Source organism: Patagioenas fasciata, chromosome 1, assembly GCF_037038585.1.
Source record: "Patagioenas fasciata isolate bPatFas1 chromosome 1, bPatFas1.hap1, whole genome shotgun sequence".
In the NCBI taxonomy this organism is placed as follows: domain Eukaryota; kingdom Metazoa; phylum Chordata; class Aves; order Columbiformes; family Columbidae; genus Patagioenas; species Patagioenas fasciata.
The window spans coordinates 213,234,531-213,260,307 of record NC_092520.1 but is presented as its reverse complement, the minus strand read 5'-3'; the positions used below and the strand labels follow the sequence as shown (position 1 = coordinate 213,260,307).

Below are 25,777 nucleotides of genomic sequence, written 5' to 3'. Positions count from 1 at the left end.
AAGCTTAAAAAGCACATAAAATTTGAAGTACTAATAATTCTATTATCGTTCTGCCATTTTATTCTGTTAGTCATGTTTTTACATTTCAAATGCTTGATGAAGCAATAGGCAGAAGTCGCCAGACAAGTTGTTCTTACTTTTATGCCCAAAGTATGACTGCTTAGTATCTGAATTGTGATTTTGAAAAATTATCTGCAAAATCTTCTAGGTGTGTATTTTTTCTTCAGAATTCCCAGCTGTACGACTTAAATCGAGTGTAAAATCTCCCTTTGAGTAGAAATCTATTCTGAAAAGCGAGTGCAAAACCAGAAGAGGTGCGAGCGCTGCAGTGGTACCTTGTAATTAATCTCTGCCCTTTTTGGCCACTCCAAGCACAACAATCCCAACTTTTCTACCAGAACAGGGCCCAGACGCTCTAACTAATCCACCTTTTGTCCTCTCCCTAAAATTCCAACCATTTTTCAGACCTGGAAACGCTCCTGTGCCGCTCCAGATTTATCTGTACGTTCCTGGCTGCCGGTCTCATTACGTCCGCGTCCCAGCGCTAAGCACGTTGTTAAGGATTGTAATTCTTTATCAGATTCAGGTATATAAATGGCATCCCAGGGCGCACTGTGAATTTTGATCATTATTCCTTTGCTCGAGCCGTGTTCGCCTGCCCGCTGAGAGGATGATCACCAACTTACCCCCGTGGGACCCATTATTTATCTTATAACATTTTACAGCGTGGAGTAAATAAATAGCACTAAAGCGCTAAATTTATTCATCGAAATGGGTCGCATTCGCATAGTGGAGTCATTTCTTAAAGCGAGGAAATGCTGTTAATAAGCACTTTATGAAGATGCGCAAAACATTCATTTTAATATGGCTCTAATAAAGCGAGGCTGCTATGAACTGATGATGACATTTTGCATGTGTGGAGAAGGACGGTGACACTTTAATATGTGCGCTTCCTCAGATCGCTTCTATCACACGCAGCCCAAGAGGGCCGTATTAATTATTCTGGTGTCACTTCTAAGAAATTAATTTCAGTTATTAGTGGAGCGCAGACATGAAGCAACGATCGGATTGTTGGGCTGCTTGAGAGACGGGTTCGGAAAGTCCTGTGCACCGGGAGGAAACATAAGGTTGGTGAAAACCAGGCAGCGATGCAACCGTTTGCATCTCAAAACATTTTGCGATCATTAAACAATTACATGATGTAATTTTCATGGGGCAAAGAGGAGGCAGCAAAGCCCTTTTGTACCAAAGGCATCGATGGGAGATCGGTGATGGAGACCTGGGAGGAGCAGGATCCTCTTTTCTTGATTAAAGCAACTGATTGATATAAAATGTGCGCCTTATGTAAAATCTCTTTTTATGAATTAAAAATAAACTCCGTTTCCCAATGCAGAGAGAGTAACATCTTGGGCCTTCTGCAGCTTTAGACTTAATATGAAGCAAAACCGAGGCCTCCTTTAGCTACTCTTAAATTATACATGGTAAAATTTATATCTAAAAGGGACTATTTAAATCTCTACGTACTGTGTGTGAAGACATTACATGAGTTATTCTCCTTTAAAGCAAATATTACTTCAAGAAATGTTGGTATTCTAAGAATTAGGTGCTAGGGTGCTTATTTCTCTTCCCCACCCACTCTGGGGAATATCCCATATTTACACCATAAAAGTGACATTTCCATTTTTCATCCTAATTTGATTTTGACCTCGAAAAGTTAAGTGTCCAAGCCAGCGAAAAGAACAGGTTACTCCCCACAAAGTCATCCCACGGCTGTATTTAAGAACCGTCCTTTAGAGCTATTAGCATGATGTTGATTTATCTCCTATGCCATTTTCATTAATTTCTATTACTGAAACGACATTGAAACCGAACAATTTAGCACCCAAGTGCCAATGAGTTACCAGCATAAGCAGCGAGGAAAGGCAACCACAAAGGGTGTCTTACCAAGGGATGGAAAGGAAAGGTTGTATCCATTTACTCCTCAGCCAACACCGCCCAAGTTGCTATCTGCTCTTTTTGGCACTTATTCATGTGATGTATTTCTATATAAATATATAAATATAAATATATACATATTAAATATAAAAAAATAATATATAAAAAAGATAAATATCAATGTCAAAGGGCAGATGAGAGGAGGAGAGTCGGCTCAGGACTGACAAGGGAGGTGTTTGCAATATGTTGTTACACAGCGGAGTGAAGCGATGCCATCGCAGACTCATTCCTCTCGTTCAGCTGGAACCATTTCTTCCAACATGACACAGTAAAATACAATTTAGAAATGTTAATAAATATTTGTAAAGGTCGGGTCAGTACTTTCTGTAACGTGTGTCAAGGGGAAACCAAATACATCTTGGCATCAGGTCACTGTGGGACGGCAGTGACATTAAAGACTGGAGGAACCTCAACTCTCCTAGAGGTGAATTAGTTCCCGAAATAAGGTTTGAGAATGAAATTAGGCCAAAAGTATTCTGAAATTTCAGTGATTGATGCATGACACACAGAAGAAGGCAGAAGAATGGCAGAGAAGGGAAGGACCGATTAGAGAACAGTGTAGGGGAAAGGGACCTGGGGGTCCTGGGGACAGCAGGGTGAGCATGAGCCAGCACTGGGCCCTTGTGGCCAGGAAGGCCAATGGTACCTGGGGTGGGTTAGAAGGGGGTGGTCAGTAGGTCAGAGAGGTTCTCCTGCCCCTCTGCTCTGCCCTGGGGAGACCACACCTGGAATATTGTGTCCAGTTGTGGCCCCTCAGTTCCAGAAGGACAGGGAACTGCTGCAGAGAGTCCAGCGCAGGGCAACAAAGATGCTGAAGGGAGTGGAGCATCTCCCGTGTGAGGAAAGGCTGAGGGAGCTGGGGCTCTGGAGCTGGAGAAGAGGAGACTGAGGGGAGACTCATTCATGTTTACAGATCTAGAAAGGGTGAGTGTCAGGAGGATGGAGCCAGGCTCTTCTTGGTGACAACCAATGATAGGACAAGGGGTAATGGGTTCAAACTGAAACACAGGTTCCACTTAAATTTGAGAAGAAACTTCTTCGGGGTGAGGGTGTCAGAGCCTGGCCCAGGCTGCCCAGGGGGGTTGTGGAGTCTCCTTCTCTGCAGACATTCAAACCCGCCTGGACACCTCCCTGTGGAACCTCAGCTGGGTGTTCCTGCTCCATGGGGGGATTGCACTGGATGAGCTTTCCAGGTCCCTTCCAACCCCTGACATCCTGGGATTCTGTGACTTCTTATTAAAGCATGTTTAAAGTCAAGGATCAGACCACCTTATTCTTTGAACCTTGGCTATAGAAGACGGGACAAGAATGGGGGATTTTGAAATTTGTTGCTAGCAAAGGCTGCGATTGACATGTTCACCCTTCAATGGCTTCGATCCGTCTCCAATGAGGGAGTCATTTTTGTTGATCGCTTGGTGATTGTCATGGGGTGAAGATGACAAGTGCAGTCAATGGAGGGTGTCCAGCTGGTTAAACCTGAGGATCAGAGTTTTTAAGGCAAAAAATAAATAGATGGTGCAGATCTTACTGATACCTCAGAGGTCTGAGATGCTCAGATTCATTAGGAGACGAGGAGAAACAGAGTTGGTGTTGTCATTGTCTCAAAAGCTTTTAATAGCTACACACAATTTGATTTTAAACCTAAAATCCTCGGCCCTCCTGCAACTTCTCTTAGAAGATTTCCAGCGTAAATGGAGAATATACAACAATACAAAGATGTGGATCATCCAGACTTTGATTAACAGAAGAGCTGTTGGTGTCTCAGCCTCACAGCAGCATCTTCCCACAATCAGCCTCAATTAATTGTAAAACACAACCAAGAGAAATAAAAGAAGCCCATCCGCACCATACTATGCCACTTAGAACGTATCTATTTAAGCATAAAAATAATGAGAACTATTATTCTAATAATGAATTAACCTAATAATTGCAGTAAATTGGGTCACAGTATTTTTGGATACTTTAATACTGTGAGTTCAGAAGTCTAAGGGATGGCTGCAAACTCAACCTGAGCATCGTCAGTTCTTCTCCTTTTACAGATAAAAAGCTTAATAGAGATTTTTACCTTTTCCTCTATGTGTTTCTGTCCCCTCATCTCCACACATTTCAACATATTTAAATGCCTTATAAAAATTTAATTGCCATTGAATGTAAGAGTCTTCAATGCAGTCAGTTCAGTTTCATTAAAATTAGACATACAACAAACTCCTCTGGCAAAAACCAACAAAAAATGCTTCTAATTTCCAGGGTACTGAAAATATCATAAAATTCATGACAAGTGCCCATTTCCTTTCATGGTGTCTACTGCACTAATGCTTTGATGAGCTTATAAATCACAATCCATAGCCCAAGGAAGGGTGTCATATCTCTAGAAACAAACTCATGACTCAAAGAAACATCTGTAAATACAACACATTCAATCTCAAGATGACATAAAATTAAATTTCAAACCTTCTCCAAATTCTTACATATTTTCAAAGCTTTTTTGCCTACCATTAACGTTTCAGTTTATCATGTCCAGCCTTTTGCAGTCTGTTCATTAATATGCTGTAATTTTCACCCTTGAGCTACAAGCATCAACTTGGTCTTGAGACAACAAAGTCAACAACAGAATGAGAAATGGGATTAAGAAGCTGGAGGTAAATGCTATATATCTATTCCTGTTTCACTTTGAGACTTTAAACCCCAGGAGTGACATAGTCTGAGCTTAACCAAAGCGGTTTTGTGGAAGTTTATCAGAATCTTTGATTCTTTACCTAGGAGACGTGACGTGACATTTGAGTGTCACCGCATAATTACAATACACAGAAACCCTTCATCGCCCTTGTCGGTGAATACGGAAATTATGGAAATTCTGGGATCAATGACAAAAATCAGTGGTTTTAAAACACACCCACAAAGCTGCAAGGCTTCATGTAGACGGAAAACGGGAGCGAGATAATTAGGCCGTGTCCTCTCTGACATTTATTTTAGCAAGCAGAGAATCAGATAGTGCTCTCTCCTTTCCATGCAATTTAGAAGGTGAAAAAGTATATTCAGGCTACACTCACCATGGATGGAATTTAACTGTGGGAATAGATATTCCCACCTATTTGACATACAAAGCAAATTTCTCCCTGTAGCTACAAATATCCTAAAGGAAAATGTGTAGATTTCCTTATTGGTTGAGCTTTGAATGAGATGAGGATGTGACTGGTCCAGTAAAGAGAACGATGAGCCCTCGATATGGTTCAAACCGACCCAGACATGAGCTCCTGACCACCTGTGGTTCACTACAGGGTCTGGACCCTCGTCTATGAGACAGGAGGAGAAAGCACAGCGTACGATGGCAAGATCCTCTTAGAACACATGGCGTGTTAAGAACATCGGTAACATCTCAAGGGGAACAGGGAGACGAGGACAAAGCCTCAGATCTCATCTTTCAATGGAGTTGTGAAATTGGGCAGAGATACATGTCAACCTGCTCCAGGGCATCCCGCTCCATTTCAAACCTTCAGACTTGACTCCTTATGGTCGCTCTTGGTGAGCTGGTTTTCTGCCACCGTTCGTTACCAGCAACTGAAGGGAGGAGAAGCTCCGTGGTCTGCATCTGTGGAGTGATGCTCTCCTTGAAACCATCCCTGTCTTCTAACGATTCCTCAAGTATTCCAAGAGGACTGATAATGCAGTTCAAAGAACCTGTTTGAGGACTCTTGGAAAAAGTTGGTTTGACTGTCACACTAACAAAGCTCGGCACCTCCTAGTGAGCCATGAATGTACATATTTTTAATTCAGCCTGCTTTGGATTGCATAAAAATCATAGAATCATTTTGGTTAGAAAAGACCTTTAAGATCATCAGTCCAACTGTCAACCCAACACTACCAAGTCCACCTCTAACCCATGTCCTGAGAACCTCATCTCCATCTGTTCAACCCCTCCAGGGATGGTGACTCCAGCACTGCCCTGGGCAGCCTGTTCCAGTGCCCCACAGCCCTTTGGGGAAGAAATTGTTCCCACATCCAACCTCAACCTCCCCTGGTGCAACTTGAGGCCGTTTCCTCTGCTCCTGGTGCTTGTTCCTGGGGAGCAGAGCCCGACCCCCCTGGCTCCAAGCTCCTTTCAGGCAGTTCAGAGATCAGAAGGTCTCCCCTCAGCTCCCGTTCTCCAGCTGAACCCCCCAGGTCCCTCAGCCGCTCCCATCACACTTGTGCTCCAGCCCCTTCCCCAGCTCTGTTCCCTTCTCTCAACTTGCTCCAGCACCTCAAGGCCTTTCTTGGTGCGAGGGGCCCAAAACCGAATACAACAGACCAGACTGTATCAGTACGTAGTTACCGCAGTGACTTGTGTTATAATAAAAAGAATGTCAGTTCTTACGTTGTGTTCCAAAGACTTAAAAGCGACCTTAGCACAACTGGCAATTTTTTCTATAGAAATATGCACAAAAAGGGACAGTAACATGTGAGAAGAGGGGGTGCCTTTATGGCCTATAGGTTACTATGCTCCTTGTTACACAGCAAACAGCTAAACAAAGGAATAACAACAACAAAATAATCTACACGTAGAAACTGCAGCACAGTGAAGAGTGAAAGGCAGTGATTTTCTAGCTGCCCATCTCCGCTGGCACCGCAGGGACACTGTGACAACGCAACAGCCTGGGGACACCAACTCAACATCATCTGTCCCCATGTGCGCTGGGTTCTCTCCAGCATGAGCCAACCCCAGCTCTGTCCCCAGAAGGTTCCCTGGAAGCTCAGATCTGTCTCCATAAACCAACAGTCCCTCCTAAACCCAAAGTGACAATAATGTCACGCACCCCTGGCCAACAACTCGGTCCAAGTGCCTTCTGGGCCAATGGTGTTTTCCAGATGCTACACGAGAGAGACAACCCTTGAGCTTCAAACTTCAATTCTTGCTATACCCCTTGGCCACCTCTATACCCCTCCTAGATAAATCTGGATGGAGATGAACAAAGGGAAAAAAAACAATCACATTACGCTTCATAATGCTGAACATTAATGGCCTGTGACACGACCGCTCTCTCTGGGGTCGCTTGTCACACAAGGTGGGAATTTTCCCCTCAACTTTGTAATGACATGGATATCAAAAACGTCAAAACATTTACTGTAAAAAGCACCTCCAGGCCAAGTTTAAGGTGATTTCCACATTCTGGGTTTGCTTTAGTTTTCCTCAATATATTTTGCCTCTAAATGGGGATACTACACACAATTATAACCCCAAAGCTGCAAGGAAAGGGTTTGTACTTACACACCCCCAACCACTCACAAAACCAGGGGGGTTCTTTTTCACAAGGCAATGCCTTCAGGTCTGTACCTTTCAAACAATTATCCTGTATTTCTTATCGTGTAATTATTTTGCGAAAGTTACGTATCAGTTCTAAAAAAGAGCAACAAGATCACAAGACACGGGAGAGGGAAGAATTCAAACATACGTTTTAAATGTCACAAACAGCAAAGATCGGCACAGTAAAGGCAACAGAAACTGGCAAAAACTGCTAAATATAATTAGGTATTTAATTAGGATACCAAAGCATTACTAATATATCTTTTCAAATTTGGGAATTTAAAGCATATAAATGAAATCGAAACCTTTCTATTTCTGCATGACTGAGTGCAAAAGAATCATCTATAAAAACAACTCCCTACCAACCAGAGTTTCAACACCACTTTAGATCTGGGAAAAAACAAAACCAAAACATCTAAATAAGGCTCCCAAAATCCACCTCTTGTAGACAAAAGAAAGAGAATATATTAAAAATACCCCCCCTCTTGGTTTTTTGCTTCAGTGGTTACGTTGCAGGAACCAAGATGCTGGTGGAGATGGAATTCAGAGTGTGGCTTCAACAGGGATTTGGCTACAAGGGCTAAATCAGAGGGGTAAGAAAAATTCAGACGTTGATGTAGGTGTGGAAAAGAAGCTTCTAGGGTTAGATGAAATTTTCACGCTCTAGGAAACAAGGAGTGACGAAGGATTCTGACCCGGTGTGCGGGTCGGTCCGAAGATGGAGCGGTGTTTGCCTGAACATCGTCATCGAGAACTTAGAGAACTGAAGCCAAGACTGAAAGAACCCATGGACTCATCAAGTTAAACCTTTTAATTAAATATCTAGGCTAAAAATATAGATTATATGCGAGATTCATCTTTAATTTGATGCTTTGTTACCCAAAATGTTGTATCTGAAGAGGTGTGGAGTTTGACTTATCAATGCGGGATTTTTGTGTCTTACGTTCGGCTTCGCGACGAGGACGGAAAGAATGTGCAAAGGTGACACTTTGCTGGCGTTAATCCTTATGAATCCAGAATGTCGCTATGAATGATAATTAATTTCTGCAGCAGTAATGGGACTGTGGCACCTGCTTTCATCAAAATTCAACTTTGCTGATTAAACATCATCAGGAATTTGGTTGTCCTAGAGCAAAATTGTAACAGTAGGTCAAGGTCATTGGGAGCCAGAATAGGCACAAGAACAAAGATAATAAAACCACAAATTCATTATTTCAGCCTCCCCTGCTTCGTTTGCATCTGTTGGTTCATTTATGAGTGTAGATAAGGTCAATGCAAATTGAAACTTCTGCCTTTTAGAAAGCTTTGCCCCATCTAAAATAGAATTTAGTGTGATCATTTCTCTGTAGAATTAGGGGCAACGCTACCTAAAAGAGTTTTACTCTCCTACTATAGCAAAGTCAAAATTAACAGTAACCCCTTTGGGTTTGAACACACTGGAAAGCACTTTATACACAAGACTTTTCAAACCGGACACGTGTGCACGGAGCTCTGAAATAGCTTTAATTTATCAGCTTATTCCACCAAGTTTTTGGGAAGGTTTAAGGGTACAGGAAGAATTTATAGAAAGGAAAAACCAAAAACCAAACCTTCATTTAGTTTACCTGACTTGATTGACATTTTTAAATCACATTGTACTCTCAATACTATTGCCTTCAATTCAAAGAACTCAGCTACGCTACTTCAAAGATCGTATTTATCACATTGTAAAGCGCTTGATGGTTGGTAATTACAACACATTATCAGAATAACTCTAATACCGCATATACTACATTATAAATGACAACCAGCAATTAAACCCATTACTGCCTTTCATCAAGCAAACCAGGAAAAAAACACTTGACTATTGGCCTGGGCGTATCCACAACTGATAATAAGCACCATTCTGCTTCCTCCAACAATAGCTCTCCATCCTTGACAACTTGTATTTGTTTTTTTAATGTGGAAGAGATGCCAAACATTTTCTTGAGGAGGCTCTTGAGGGATGCGAATGGCAGATTTCATCCCATCAAATGAAAAATGCACTTTTCACACGGCTGGAATCAATGCGTGTGACTGGACACGTGCCGGTGGTGGACACTTTGGGGGAAAAAGGCAGCTGAGTAGAGGTTGGGTGAACTTTTTTATTAGCAGATCATATAGACGGCAAGTTTGGCCCCTCTTATGGAGAAGAAAGATTGATTTTGATAAATGGGAAGCAGAAAATATTCCAAAATGCTCCAATTGTCATGAAGATGCTGCCTGGGATGGAGATGAACCAACAATTTAGGAGTCAGGCAAAGGAGAGGGAGAGAAAAGACAGCAACTGCAATTCCTTGCAATTAATTCACTTCTGTTACTTTTTAACAATTTGCCTCCAGTTCAGATTAACAATTCACACGTGGTGCAGGCTCAGTCTGATTTTCCAAGTGAATCGCGAGACCCATTCTCATTAAAATCAATTATACTGCTACATATCAAGAGGGTTGATTCCAACAAGGACCGGATCGCAGTGATCAACTGCACAGCCCTGTAAAATGAAGAGTAATTCTAGATGGAAGACTCGTCAACACCTTTTGTGAAGATGTAGCAAAAGAGGATGGCGTTATTTCCTCCCTGTAGTAGCAAAAAGCTTTGGGGCATTTCAATTTTCCAGCTCTATATAGTAGTTTTGATCTTCCGGGTGGTGATCTCTGGCCACCCACCAGATCCTCCTCCAAAACAACAGTGACTTTATTCTAAGACCTCCAGAGACCTATCAGTAGAGACCTAAATCAGACACTTCCCAATATTTCTTCCTTCTTGTTGGATTCCATGTTATTTCCAGAAGGTCTCCAATCTTTCTTTGTATGCAGAACAATTACATTTTATGTGCCCGCTGAACTTGGAATACAAATTATCTACTTGGGTATCCCAAAATCAAGGAACGGACAATTTTTGAGGGATCTGCACTTATTTAGCAATGTTATTTGACCTTATGGAGTGTACATTTGTTTGTTTCATTTGGGTTGGAAGGGACCTTAAAGATCATGGAGACTTTTTATCCTACAATAAATCAGCTGGGACAGCCCAAATAAAAGCTAAAAAGAAATAAGTGTCTTTGCTTATAAGCTGATAGCTTCTGCTATTTATTTTAGTATTTCCACAGGAAACAAAACAAAACCAAACTAAACAAAACCAACAGAAACCTACTGATCCAAAGGTACAGAATTAGGGTGATGGCCTCATCTGGTCCCACTGGGTTCCTGAAATCTCAAGTTGCCACTATCACGAGTAGCAATTGCATCTAAAGGTCGATTTCAAAAATCAAATTCCAGGTGATAATGTCACTGTCTGGATTTTCTCCCGGAACAAAAGTAATTACCAGTGTCCATATACTCAAATAACACTTAGACGAGCTGTGATTCACTGGAGTTTACCTTGATAGAAACACAACTTCGTGTTCTTCTGTTCATTCCCTGTCCCCAAGTGCAGCAGCACTTGATCATCCATAAAATTGAACCGCACAACCACAGTCAGTTGTCTGATAGTGCTGCTCATCTGCAGGTGACAAACTACTCAGTCAACACACTAAATAAGAGCTATCTCCAATTTCCAGAGGCAGAAGTGATCAAATGGCATCAGACACGTGGTTCGAGACCAATTCTACTTGGTCTTGCTGCTACCATGAAGACGTGGGTTCACCAACCCTGTGCTGAGTCTCCCAGCTACGGGAATTCCAGTTCACTACCAGAGGATCTACCCAGAAGATCCTTTACCTTAAACAAGATAACATTTATGTAAATAATAATAATAATAATAATAATAATAATAATAATAATAATAATAATAAACCAAGACACCTTTCCTCTCAAATGGGGAAACATAGCCTCCAAAATATTGTCATCCTGGGCTTTATATTTTTGCTTTTTGCAAATCAAAAATACAGGAATCGCCTTTTTCTGTTTTCATCAAGCAACAGTTCTCCTGTATTGCAATCAAAACTTCATTAAGCTCTATGAAAGTCATCACACACACTCTCCAAAATGATACCGTAACTTGGATTTAAGCCACACTGAGTTTTCATCCTTGGATTTTCCCCTATTATATGGAGGGAAACCCCTCTCTACCATATTTCTGAACAGCTTAGATTAGAAACTTAGAATCTCTCAAGTTTTTTTCCACAAGGAAAATGAAGGATGCTTTTCTATTTTTGCCTGGTGAATTTTTCCGTTGCTTCACAGATTTTTCTTCTTTTAAGCATCAGAGTAGTACTTGCTATAGTTGAAATTGAAGCTGGTGCTATTAATGTAAGTTTGAGCTCGTATTTAGTTCATTCCCCAAAAGCAATTGAACTCCTGCATGGGGGAATCTCCTCTTCTGACTAAAGAGATTTATAGCATCTGATAAGCCAAGGCATTAAATGTGGATCTCAGTGTGTAACTTGAGCTCCTTAAAGAATCCTAAGATTAAGATGTTTCATACTTCAGATGGTGAGATGAAATAAATGGAGCCATTCTTCCTTTCCAGCTTCGCTACACGATTTTCAGAGCAACAGGTTTTTGAGTATCACAGTATTCAGGCTTCTGGTGGAAATAAGAAAGTAAAAAAGAAAAAAGGATACAGGAAATGAAAGATTATAAGAAAGGAAAATAAGAAGGACTGAAGCACAGGAGGGTCCATCTGAACATGAGGAGAAACTTCTTTCCTTTGAGGTGCCAGAGCCTGGCCCAGGCTGCCCAGAGAGGTTGTGGAGTCTCCATCTCTGAGACATTCAAACCCGCCTGGACACCTTCCTGTGTGATCTGCTCTGGTGACCCTGCATTAATCCGGGTTGGACTGGGTGATCTCCAGAGGTCCCTTCAACCCCAACCATCCTGTGATTCCCACTGTATTTAGCACTGGTGTGGCCTCACTCAGACGCCTCAGTGCAGTTTTGGGTCTCACAAATCAAGAAGGATGTGAAGGTCCTTGGACGTGTCCACAGAAGGACAACCAAGCTGGTGAAGCGGCTGGAAGGGACGTCCTGTGAGGAGCAGCTGAGGACTTTGGATTTATCTCATTTGGAGAAATGGAGGCTGAGAGGTGACCTCATGGTCTTTAGAGCTTCATGAGGAGGGGACATGGAGAGGAAGGTGCTGAGCTCTTCAAGCCTGTCAATATCCAAGAAGAGACTGGACAACATCCTCAGACGCACGGTGTGAACTGTGGGGTGTCCTGTGCAGGGACAGCAGTTGGACTCGATGAGCCTTGTGGGTCCCTTCCAACTCAGGACAATCTTATGGTTCTATGTGGGAATGGCTCAAAGCTGCACCTGCAGAGGTTTAGACCAGACATGAGGAAACATTTCTTTACACAGAAGATGGTCAAACACTGGAACTGGCTTCACAGAGAGGTGGTTGATGCCCCAAACCTGTCAGTGTTTGGGTGGCATTTGGACAATGCCCTTAACAACACACTTTAAGTTTTGGTCAGCCCTGAAGTGGTCAGGCAGTTGGACTTTAGATGAGCATCGCAGGTCCCTTCCAATTGGAAGCATCCTATTCTATGCTAGGACTTGGGTCTCATGATGCAATATTCAAAACAAATAAGTAAGTCATTGAAGACTCTGATGACATCATAAATCTCTACTTTACACTATAATAAGTTCAGCAGTACGGGAAATCTTATTCCGCTCCATGAGAAGATGAGTTATATGTTAGAACTAAACTTAAGCAGCGCGTCCATTAACGAGCTAGAACTACTTTGTAGGCTTGATGAACGGAGTAGGGGTTAGAGGTAACTCATTATCATGGAATTAACGTTGTTCTCAGCTATTCAGTGTAAGTTCTTGCAAATGTCACAATTTCTACGTTCCTTCAGGTTGTATTTCAACCGAAGGCAAGGAGGAGCTGGAGACATGCGAAATTTTTGACAGGCTGTTGATTTCCCGTATGGATGAAGCATGTTTGAAAACTCCAAAGTTGACTGATCTGCTGGAGCACATTCTCTGACAGACAATATAAAATCAATGCATCACGTATTAAGAGGTTTTTTTTGGCGTGCGAGCGCTTTTGTTTGTGTGGGAGGCGGGGGGAGAGGATTGCTTTATTTTCTGTCATTGAAAATGAACAGCCTTACCTTAAGGTTTTTATAAACTGTCATCTTTAATCAGACACACACAGTAAGACTGTCAGTTCTCATAAAACATGGTGTGGGGGGGGGAAATGTGAAGTTATTCCCCATCCCTTTCCTGGGTGTGCGCCACGTTTAGGCGATGGCCTCAATCAGAACTAAACCCTTTCTTAGCGGTGTCACAACAACAAGCTTCTCTGGAACGTGTCTTTATAATTCAGCGCCGCCGACTTTATGAGAGCTTGTCAAAGAGAAAAAGAGCGCAGATTCGCCTGCAAGAAACGCTCGTTCCCGCTGTTGAAAGATATAAAGTACTAAATGTCAACGGCAAGGGACTCGTCAAGTAAATGTCTTCTAAACGCTCATTAAGCTGCGGGAGTAAAAAGAAATAAATAAATCAGTAGGTGGGTGTCGAACTGTTCCCTTAAAATTTCAATTTGGGTCAAGTGAAGTAAGCAGCGAGTGTATGAAAAGTTGCGTTTTGTGTTGAGCATCTGTCACGTTCAAGGATGAGCGTTAACGGTTGCAAAATGAAGATGGGAAAACGAAGCATTGCGGTGGCTCCGGGTACCGGTGCGATGGGCACGAGTCCAGACGTCCTGCTTTGAGGCCCGTTTGTCTCGTCCCACCATGGAGGCACCATCCCCTCTCTAAAGGGAAGATACTCCTGCCTTGCAAAAGCAAGTTTTAGATGAACTAAACGGTGTTTTTAAACTCTCTTTGAAGATAAGGGCTATGTCTGAATGGAAGACTTAAAAACCAGAGCTCACGGAACCGGCATGGTTATACTTTTAAGGAGTCACTGACTTGAAAAGTTTGCAAAGAATGTTTTTCTGTGTGCATAACAGCATCTCAGACCTATTTTCATTTTGTTTTCCTTAGCCCCTTATCCCCTGAACATTATGCAACCTAAAGTACAAACTTTAAGTAGTCAATAATTATAAATTCCATCTCCCAGCTTGAGTCGGTTTTATTGATTTCTCTAACTCAAGTATTTTAGGTTTGATTATCAAAAGGTAAAAATACCAGCTCTCATTATTCAGCATTATCTGCACCCAATTTTCCTTCTACTTCAATAACATACACCCCTACGACTGCTAAAATACCACGTATTTTTCTGAACATACTTGGAATCATAGTCTAACGTACTAAGCGTTAACTAACAAACTAATCTAATTTTCACATTCCTTTTGCTTCCCAAATAACACACCCCCCGTATTATCAAATATTAGTTTTGTAGTACACAACTACAAGATGTTACGGCACATTTTAAAATCAATTTATCTGTTTTTTATCATTTTAGCTGTACAGATAAGCTAATGAAAGGGATTATCAGCAGGTTCTTAGTTATGTCCATCGTTCTGTATGAATTACAGGTCCGTAGTTACGAACGGCGCTCAGCTGCAGCAGTTGGTGTTTGTAAAGACCAAAGGACTCGGATGCCCCATAGGAACCAATGCTGACTTTGTTATCCCCTCCCCACATTTCCAACATAAACAGAGGATTTAAACTCTCCATAGAGAACCTTTTATCTTGATATATCCTGAATGAAACAGAAGTTCGACCCGATTATTCCCAAAGCGTGGAAAGCAAAAACATCACTGCTAATACATACGTACCTGCGTGTATGTACATATTCTATATGTTGGGCACCTCCCTCCCAGGGACAGGTTGAAAATGGACCTTGAGCAGTTCAGAGCTGATTGCAGTTGGTGAAGAGCACACAGATATCAATAGGCAGCAAAAGTAACTGACTGTCCTCCTCCATTATTCCCTAAAGCAGTTATTTCATTTACGAAAAGAGCAATCACTCTTTCATTAGCATGAACATAACGGGAAGAAACGGGAAATTCCAAAAATGCTATCAAGTGAAAAGCCTTCTGCTTTAAATGATGGAGACCAGTACAAATGAATGTTATCATTTAACTGTTAAATTAAAATGTCAAATTATTACCTGCTCTTCCCCCCTCACCTCTGATCAATCCCAAATACCAACAACAAGTAAACTTTGCTGTGCCTAAAATTTAGTCTTTGCACCCCAAACGAGCAGTGTCAAATAGTTTTTTGATTTTTTGGTGCTCTAATACAATGCCACTTTGTTTTTTATTCATTTTCTTGCTCTCAGACTTCGAAACCAAAGGCATCGTGTAGAACATCCCGGACACGTTGTTCTTCCCACCCGATACAAGGGGGATCCCCCAAGAGAGACGCGATCGAGCGGCAGAACCTGCCAAGTTAATTCAGCCTCTCCCGATCACTTCCTCGCAAGGACACAACCCTGCTTAGAAGCGACTTGTTCTTCCGAATCAATGAACGCTTTGCTTTCTCTTCCATCCTACAAGCCTTTTAATTGCTGCTTGATCTTAATGAAGTGTGGCTGATATTAATAAATGGATGCCCTCGCGGCTTTAATACCCGATATCCAAACCATGTTCAACCCGGTTAGCGTCAGCGATGCTTTCACGATTCCAAACGCCATCATCCCTGCATCTCCGGTCCCTCCCCCTTAAAGCCTCAAGACTGCAGACATCTGCTCTTCAATTGTCTGGTAATAAACATACTCTATAAAGCATATGTAAAGTGATTATTACCCTGAAGAGCCAAGTGCCTTTCAAATGCCAGCTGAAACAAATAAACAACCAAAAAAAAAAACCCCCCACGGAACAAATGTTACAACAGACATCACTCAGGCTGTTCGATATTCCACAGCGTAAGAGATTCGGTATTAACCCCGCACGTTTCCTTCCTCCAACAGGAGATGTGAGTCCATAAACCAGTAACACCAGTGCTTTCCCAATGCGAGCAGATGCTGGTGAGCAGCCAAGGGTGAAGAAAGCAACTGGACTCTTTGGGAAACTTCTATACTTTGACACCTCCCGCAATATGTAATTAAGGAAAATCAGATGTGTATTGCTCTTCAATTTGGCACTGCAATTAGTTTTCATATGTAGTTAGCAAAATCTATTCCCAGGCATCATCTCTGCTTGTCTTCCAAGAATTCACTATTCATTTATTACGTGTGTGGTGGTGTCATTAAGTCCTGGTAATTAATCTGGGGCTTGGAGCATCTCAGTTGTCCTAATGGAAATGAGGGACCTGCATTCCCAACGATGTAACATCTCGCTTCCCAACTCTGGCTCGTTGCTCTAAATGAATTCAAAGGAAGACTTTGAAAATCATTGCTATGTATTTGCCCTTGTATTCTTCATGGTTTTAAGTTGAGAGTTTCTCTAAACAAACTTAGGTTTTTAGAGATATGATGGTTAATTTACAGCTCCTGGAAGCCTCCTGACCGTGTTCTTCAAAAGGATCAGCAACCAAGCTTAGCCTCAATTTGTAAATTAAAAAAGATCAAAAAAAAAAGGCTATTAAAACCAATGAGCTTAATATTACGATTGTGCAACTCTAATGTGATAAACAGTAACACTTTTCAGATCATTACTACAAGAGAGAGAAATTCAGCCTGATGAATATGAATGCTCCAGTTACAAGTGTCCAGCAAACATCACTGTGCTGAATTATATTTCAAAGCCATCACTTAGTGCGATGCTCAGGCTTTAAATCATCACACCAATGTCTGGTCTCTCAGTGGTCCAGTTAGCTTAATATTTTTAGGAGCGCTCAACTTCATAATAAAATGAGCTGGCCCATACCGTGTTGCAACTTTTCTGTCGACATATTTATGTGAACTTGATAAAAGAAAACAGACAAGCACCCTTCTAAATAAAATATTGATCATTCTGAATTCAAAACAGATTCATTTTAAGCCTGTACCAGTGGCACAGATGAAAGATGATTTAGGAAGGTCATAAAGAACCTTGAGAACAAATGAAAAGTTAAGCAAGTGAAAACTTCACCCTTCGAGAGCCTGATACTTCATACAACAACATCTAGAAAAGGGTGACAAAGATACAGTCAACGAGGAACGCACACAGAGTATGATGTGCTAGAAATTATTGCAAACATCAACATTTTAGCAAATCCATATTCAGCATTTTATAGTCACAGTCATCATGATACAGCCAATTTTCACAGGAGTTTGCCATTGACTCCCGTGAGGAACAGAATTCCCTGTATGGAATTATTATCAGTAAAAGAAATCAAATCTTATGGTCAACCCCGCTACGCTGCATCATGCAGAGTGATAAAGTTGAGGATGAGTTAAATCTAAGATACCAAGGACTCACACATTTAGTTTGTTAACCATTACAGCAGGTAAAAATCACACTAAAATAGTTTCTAAATCCTTCACCTACACCCAAACTCCCCCTGTGAGAAAAGGGAAAGCCGGGGCACTGAGTACTTTCCTTTTCTTCAAGCAGTTATTGCTGAACTACTTGAAGCCAGGAAGTGAAGATGTTGCAGATGGTTGGCATGAAAAATATATTGTACGCAGATACCTTAATCTTGACGCAATTATTTTTTCTGAAGGAAATTATTTCGCCTGCCTATCTTGCAAGCTGGTAATGAAAGTGAAGTGTTTGTGACAAGTGCTATTTAAAGCAGAGCACTCGTGTTTGACTTGGGTGGCAAAAAGGGGGGAGAAATTAAGCAGGAAGGCAAAGAAAGAAAGAAGTATTTTCACCGGTTTCTAAATCAATATGAAGTGCCTCATCAATAGAAATAAGAGCATCGCCACCCTTCTCTGTGCTTGAAAAAAGCCTGGAAATTCATTGAAGGTGAACAGACTGAAGTCCATGTCATAGTGGTCATTGCATCTTAAGCAGTGTCCAGCTTTTCTTATAATAAAATGCCCAAAAACTATCAATTCTGCTCTAGCAAATTTCTTTTTAGTACATTTCTTCCATTTTAAAAGAGAGAGAGGTTGAACCGAAATGTGCCTATGAAATGATCCATTTAATTACGGGCATCTAGCACGAAATGATGAGTGTACAATATACACAACCCTTTCTTCAAGGAAAGAGCTGAAAAAACGTAACACATTTTAAAATGTCCTCACAGCAGGTGCTGTTCTCAAGATTATTCCAATATCTCGTGTCATTTCATTTAAATTTGGAGGAATTCACACATTTTTCCTCTGCATTTTTAAGGAGGAGTCACAAATGCCCACAGTTCTCAGCTACCGAGACACCAGTCAGAATATTCCTGCATCTGGGGATCAGATTCCAATTACTTTTTATTACTATTTTATTATTGCTTGTTTTTAGCACCAGCAGAACATGCCCTGTTGCCTAAGTGACTCATGATAGTGATTAATACAAACAGAGCCAAAGAGGGAAATGCTTTCTAAAGGTGCTGGCACTGAATAACAGAAAAGGACACGTCTGACGATGAAAAAAAACCCTGCACGGAAAAAACAGAGGTGGGAGATTGACACAAACCGAGAAAAACATCGTATTATTTAATTCCAGCAAAACTAAGAAGATGAACCACAAGACTGCAAAGTTAAAGGAGCAAAATTAAAGTATCAGAGGTGAGCGACTTGGTGAGGAGAGGCTTATTATAGACTTGCTCTGGTTCAAGTTCCAGCAGTTCTCGACGAGCTGTGAATTTCTAAGATATCAGTAATTGGCACAGTACTTCAGATCAGGCGTTTAATTTGCAGCCCGCAGACCATACTTGTTTTATCAAAGAACGAACTTACCTTGCAGTTCATAAAGTATCCTTCTGACTTTTTAATAAGCATAATGGACAGTCAGCGATAAAAACATCATGACAGGCTGCGACGAAACTTTTCCCAGCTTGGGTCAATAATAAATGACACTGTTCAATGAAAAGGGGTCACCATGGCAAGCAATCCCACTTGGTACACCAGTTAATTATGAAAAAAGATTAAATAGCATCAGCAACAAGCTCAACTAGTGGTAAATTTTGACATGTGTGCACATCAACAACTTTACAGCAAGCACACTGCTGTGGGATGTTACCGCAGAAGTAGCAATGTTGTCACACACAACAGTAGAAACAGGTAGAAAGTCTTACCTGAGGAGGGGATGGAAGATGATGGTGATGTTCCTGGCTCCCGGTTTGCACACAAACTTGGATCCGCCACCTTCAATTAAGTTATCATCCGGTCCTCCTGGAAAATAACATGAAACAAGTTTTCTAACAGAACCTGAACACCCCTTGAATTTTAGATAGTAAGTGATAATTAAGCATTCAGGCCTGTCTGTAAATACTTCATTCCCGGTGAAAGATCAGTAATTAACGTGCAGATACGCTCTTTACAATCCTCTTTGTGCTCAGAGAAATCACTCCTAATGCAATAGGAACAATACACATAATTTCTACATTATTTTAGGCTCCTCTTTCCATAGGTAACAACATTATCGCAGAAAGACTGGGAAGTGCAGGTCTCCTACAGCACAGGACACAGTTTCAATTGCAGAAGAGTTTCCCAGTCTAATTTCCCAGTTGGGCTGAAGCCGAACATGCTGGACCGGAGCTGCTGACACGATCCCCATCACACAGATCAGAGATGAGCAGACAACATTAAGAGACTTGAAACCCATGGTTCTTCAAAGCATCACACTGCTGCAATACAGGGACCTCCAGCCTCAAGTTTACGTGACTTTAGCAGCTTTAACAGAATCATAGAATTATTTTGGTTGGAAGAAACCCTCAGTATCATCGAGTCCAAACAATAACCCAATACCGTCACTACCCCATGTCCCTGAGAACCTCACCTCCGTCTGTTCAACCCTCCAGGGATGGTGACTCCAGCACTGCCCTGGGCAGCCTGTTCCAATGCCCCACAGCCCTTTGGGGAAGAAATTGTTCCCCACATCCAACCTCAACCTCCCCTGGCGCAACTTGAGGCCGTTTCCTCTGCTCCTGGCGCTTGTTCCTGGGGAGCAGAGCCCGACCCCCCTGGCTCCAAGCTCCTTTCAGGCAGTTCAGAGATCAGAAGGTCTCCCCTCAGCTCCTGTTCTCCAGCTGAACAATCTGGAGCACAAAGCCAAGCAAAGAGCTCTTAATTTGCACATGAGCACACACTTCAATTATCCCTTCTCAAAACCACAAACAACGGCCTTCACATTGTATAATAGGCCAGGCAGGGAGGGGATTGTCCCACTCTGCTCTGCGCTGGGGCGGCCTCACCTGGAGCATTCACTGTGTGCAGGGCTGGGGACACAGGAGAAAAAGGAGATGAAGATACTGGAGAGTGTCTGGAAGAGGCTACGAAGTCAGTGAAGGGTTTGGAAGCCGTATAAGGAGCAGCTGGAGTCACTGGGTTTGTTCAGCCTGGAGAAGAGGAGACTGAGGGCAGAGCTCATGGGGCTGCAGCTTCATCACAAGGGGAGCAGGAGGGGCAGGGCTGAGCTCTTCTCTTTAGTGACCAGTGACAGAACCCAGGGAATGGCAGAAGATGTGCCAGGGGGGGTCAGTTGGACATGAGGAAAAGGTTCTTCACCCAGAGGTGCTGGACACTGAACAGGCTCCCAGGGAGGTGTCACAGCCCCAACCTGTCAGTATCCAAGAAGAGACTGGACAATGTCCTCAGACACACAGTGTGAACTGTGGGATGTCCTGTGCAGGGACAGGAGTTGGACTCCATGAGCCTTTTCCAATGCAGCACATTCTGTGATTCTAATAAACACCCGTGGTCTTGGCCATGTGGAGATGATGCATCCTGAAGTGCATTATGCGTTAGGAGCAGCACTTCAATACCTTGCAAGGTAGCTTGGTTTTGACTGCCGGTGACATGACATTTTAAATTATGTATTACATTTAACACTACTGAGTCTCTCAGGAGTCCACGTCCCACACAGAGTCTTATAATGTCTCTGTCACATCAAAACGGGCTCTTGGCTACGTGAAAAATAAACTCGTTGAGTGTGGCAGAGTCCTTGGCAGTGAAACACAAGCTCAGAGTACGTTATTGATACACCCCAGGTTCACACTGAAGGACTTTGGCATGAAAACTGTGACTTGCACAGGCCATTACATCTGGACCACAGCTACTTCCATAGGCTGCCCCTAAAACAAAATACTTTAAATTAGGACATTGAGAAAGAAAAAAGGGAGTATGGCAAATCTCAGTGTAAAACCTTGTGTTCCCTGATGCAACAAAGCCCATTTGTTACCCCTGCAAAAGAAAACGGTTTTAGAACAGCCCAGATGCCTCAGACACAAGCAAACGACAGAAAAAAAAATATCTGAAATTGGCATTAATTCAGCACATAATCCCCTGTAGTTTGGTCATACTCCCTTGTTACAAAGCACACACCATCATCTTGCTGGTGTCATCTGACAAATAACCCTATCAAGTGTCATTTTGGGCTAAAATCCTCAAATAACCACAAATAGAAACTTGGATAAAGCCATATATCCCAAATGTGATCAAGTCCTTTTCATTCTGCACATGAACTCTAATGATTGAATAATAATAAATACAGAACCTAATCACATTATTACGATAGCTTTACAGGCAGGAAAATGACAACGTACTTGAAATCAAAACACCCCCAGCGGATCATTCCAGTTTTTGACCCTGATATCCGCCTGCCTCAAAACAAGAAGAATGTCCCCAAAAGGGAGACGCAGTTCAGGAATTGAATTTTGCATTTTAAAAAGTTCACTTGTACAATGTGACGGCTTAAATGTGGAAAAAAAGAGGCGCAGCTTCGAGGAAAATGCCATTATTCATTTCCCCTATTGATGTCAGACCCTGCAATTTCCAGTGGGGTCTGTTTCTTAGCTGACTTATTGAAGAATCCATCCAAGCACGAACGACTGAGGCATGAACTAGGAAATACAGGCTCAAATTAAGAAAGGGGTGTTATTCTTGTTACAGCAAGTCACCCTGCGCTAATCAATATTATTGAGTGGGATGAACTCCGCAGCAAGGAATAAAACAATCTGTCTTATCTGCTTGGCCATATTATGCGAGATTTGAGAAGAACAGAACACCAGCATTGAGAGAAAAATGTGCTTTTTTCTTCCATCTTTTCCACTCTTAGCTTTCGATTAATAATAATGAATGCTCTGCATGTAGGTGTAAGCTATGAGGAAGAGTAATTTTGTTTGCATTTAAATATTTTACCTTGAAAAATATACTGAGATGTAAATCTCACTCCTGATGATGCCTTGTAGACACCAAGAACAACCCACCAATGCAATAGTTCTTGCTACTACCAGCTCTTGCCTTCGCCTCTCCCAACGCTGCCGTCGTATCTCTGCAGACCCCCAATTAAGCACAAACAAGCAAATGCTGCCATTTACAAGCCAGTAATTTTGTTACGATTGCCCAAACTGGAGCAAGAGAGAGCTTATGATACCCAAGACCTACACGGAGGCCTGAAATGTGGATTTACTTTGACCTCTGGAGATCACCCAGTCCAAACCACCTGCTAACGCAGGGTCACCAGAGCAGATCACACAGGAAGGTGTCCAGGTGGTTTCAATGTCTCAGAGAAGGAGACTCCACAACCTCTCTGGGCAGCCTGGGCCAGGCTCTGGCACCTCAAACGAAAGAAGTTTCTACTCATGTTCAGATGGACCCTCCTGTGCTTCAGTCTGTGCCCGTTGCCCCTCATCCTGTCGCTGGGCACCACTGAACAGAGTCTGGTCCATCCTCTGACACCCACCCTGGAGATATTTATAACCATTGATGAGATCCCCTCTCAGATGCACATGAACAGACTCCAAGGATGAAAACTAACCGTGTTATTAGGGTAAAGGAGCTGTAATGCCTGATTCCCAGTGAGCGCTGAAGATTTTCAACTCTAAGTGCTCAACTTTACCACCGTGACAGCCCCATAAGCACCAACTACGGGAGTAACCAACCGTGTACGACATCCCGATGTACACAGGACTCCAATCACATCTGGACCGAGTCCGTATCATCACTTCAGTGATGCCACACTACCGAATCTTTTATTTGGGTTGCAGGGTTTGGGTTTTTTTGTTTTAGTGTATAGCAAGAAAAATCTAACAGCCATAATACTACGTGGACATCAAACTTTCACAGCTGTCAAAGTACAATTGTTGCAGCGGTTTCTTCTTAAGAGCAGCAGCTTAGTGACTTAATCCCTCTGGTAATAAATTATGAGACCGAAAAAGAAGAAAACTTGAGGGTGAAGTGATATTTGTCACGCGGTTAATGACACCTGCACGCTGTGCCCGTCTGGACGTTGCTGTGAGCTGGGGACGGGGCCATTAGGAACGCAGCCGAATGGGTCTGAAATTAAGCCGATAAGGTCACACTTCGATATGAAAAAGCATTAGATTACCAAGAAAGCCAGAATCTCTGCACTCATTTTAAAGTCTGAACAAACATTCGGAATGCTGCAAGATTTCCATACTGCCTAATATTCCAAGAAGATAAGGATCATTGAGTCCAACTCCTGTCCCTCCACGGGACAACCCCAAAATTCACACCATGAAGTTCACAGAATCACAGAATGGACTGGGTTGGAAAAGACCTCAGAGATCATCAAGTCCAACCCTTGGTCCAACTCCAGTCCATTACCAGATCATGGCACTAAGTGCCATGGCCAATCTCAGTTTACAAACCTCCAGGGCCGGTGAGTCCAGCACTTCCCTGGGCAGCCATTCCAATGCTGACCACTCTCTCTGCACAGAATTGCTTTCTAATCTCCAGCCTCAATTTCCCCTGGCAGAGTCGAAGCCCATGCCCCCTTGTCCTATTGCTGACTGCCTGGGAGAAGAGCCCAATCCCCCCTGGCTAGAACTGCCCTTCAGGTCGTTCTAGAGAGTGCTGAGCTCACCTCTAAGCCTCCTCTGCTCCAGACTCAACAAGTCCAGCTCCCTTGGCCTCTTCCCATAGGGCTTGTGTTCCAGTCCCTTCCCCAGTCTTGTTGCTCTTCTCTGGACCCGCTCCAGCACTTCAATCTCTTTCCTGAGCTGAGGGGCCCAGAACTGAACACAATACTCCAGGTGTGGCCTCCCCAATGCAGAGCACAGGGGAAGGATCACTGCCCTTGTCCTGCTGACCACACTGGTTTGGATAGGGGACAGGACACCACTGGCCTTCTTGGCCACCTGTTATTCAAGTTCAACGTTGCTCACCGCAATTTGAGGTCCACCTGGACTTTGCTCATTTATTCAGTATGGGAAACATCCTGAAGGACATAACGGATTCACATTCTTCAGAAAGCATCTCAGAGTGCTTCATGAACGAATTACACGTTTTGGTATAACTATATTTATTCTGTGTACTGAAACAGTACCGAAGATGAAGCTGGTTGGATAAATCCCATCCCACAAATTGTGGCTCTTCATTTAAAGGCAAAATCCTGGAACACACTGCAAGGAGATTCCTGATCCGTAATTTGATAATTAGTGCAATGCTGGTTACCATCTGTAACCGTAGAGTGCCAGGTCTGCAGAAATAGCTTGATCCTACTTTGTATTGAAAGATCACACTGAGATATCCTGTGATTTTCTCATTTCTCGAGATATTAATAACTCCGCTATCACTAAATTGAAAAAGAAAACACAGAAACACCCCACAAAGAAAACCACAAAAGAGCAGAGAGGATAACAGTGTTTGTATTTCCTTATTCTAGGAGGGTTTGTTTAATTTTGATTTGTTTGGGGGTTTTTTCGTTTTTGTTTCTTTGTTTTTATTGAAACGATTTTCTCCATAAAGCTCCAAGATTTATATGGAAGTTTTTACTCTTCAACATCACATTTAAAGAGGAATCACACACTACTCCCTTCTCTTCATCTGTCCCTTGAAGGATATGAAAACATCGGAGAATCATAAAATCACAGAAAATTGGGGTTGGAAGGGATCTTCACAGGTCACCTAATCCAACCCTTGAAGGTCCTTTCCAGCCCAAACCAAGGTAGCTCAGCATCTTCTAAGAGGCTCCTCACACCTTTAATAATCATAATGAGTAATAAATTCATTTCTTTTTTAATAACAGTGCAAGCAAAGCTTTCCCTGTCTCTAAGAGGAGTATTTTTAAAAGGTGGGAGTTACGTTGTCACTTCAGAGCACCATAACACATCACCTAATTGTTTAGGAGCTATATCTGTCTTAACACATTTCATCCTCAGCCCAGATACACTTTAAATCTTATCACATCCAAAATAAAAATCAGACACAAAGATAACTGGTTAATAAGTAAATCCCTTTCCAAAACATGCAATAATTATTAACGTGGTCTCAAAACAAGAACCTGAAAACTGTGAGGATTGTGGGCAAACCTGTTTGTTTCCCCCCCCCCCCACATTAGCACAGGATAACTTCATTAATCTCTCCATGATGGCAAAACCTTCCAGCTGAACGGGTTCCAGCACATAGCGAATGATTCTTCAGCACCTCTCTGTGATCAAAGTGCCTTTTCTAGTGAGCCACTTCATGTTAATCTATGCAACCGCAAAAAGAATAAAGAACCAGGCTTTGAAACCACAACAATCAAGCAATCAACACAGCTTGGAAATCAATGTCAGCTCCTCGACTCAGAGAATGAAGTAGTTTAGATGTTACGGTCC

At 42.3% G+C, this 25,777-nt stretch overlaps 1 protein-coding gene across 3 annotated transcripts in view; it reads right to left on the bottom strand.

The window, feature by feature from the left end:
* The window catches only part of EXOC4 (exocyst complex component 4), a 411,272-nt gene that overhangs the window by 198,871 nt on the left and 186,624 nt on the right, over positions 1–25,777 (bottom strand). For 2 of the 3 annotated variants that reach the window (XM_065856603.2, XM_071803542.1), the window contains exon 10: positions 19,292–19,388. In XM_065856603.2, coding sequence (XP_065712675.1) covers positions 19,292–19,388 — 97 coding nt within the window. Of the gene's footprint in view, positions 1–11,106; positions 12,549–19,291; positions 19,389–25,777 lie in introns of those variants that run through there. The other variant, XM_071803543.1, reaches the window with a different exon arrangement.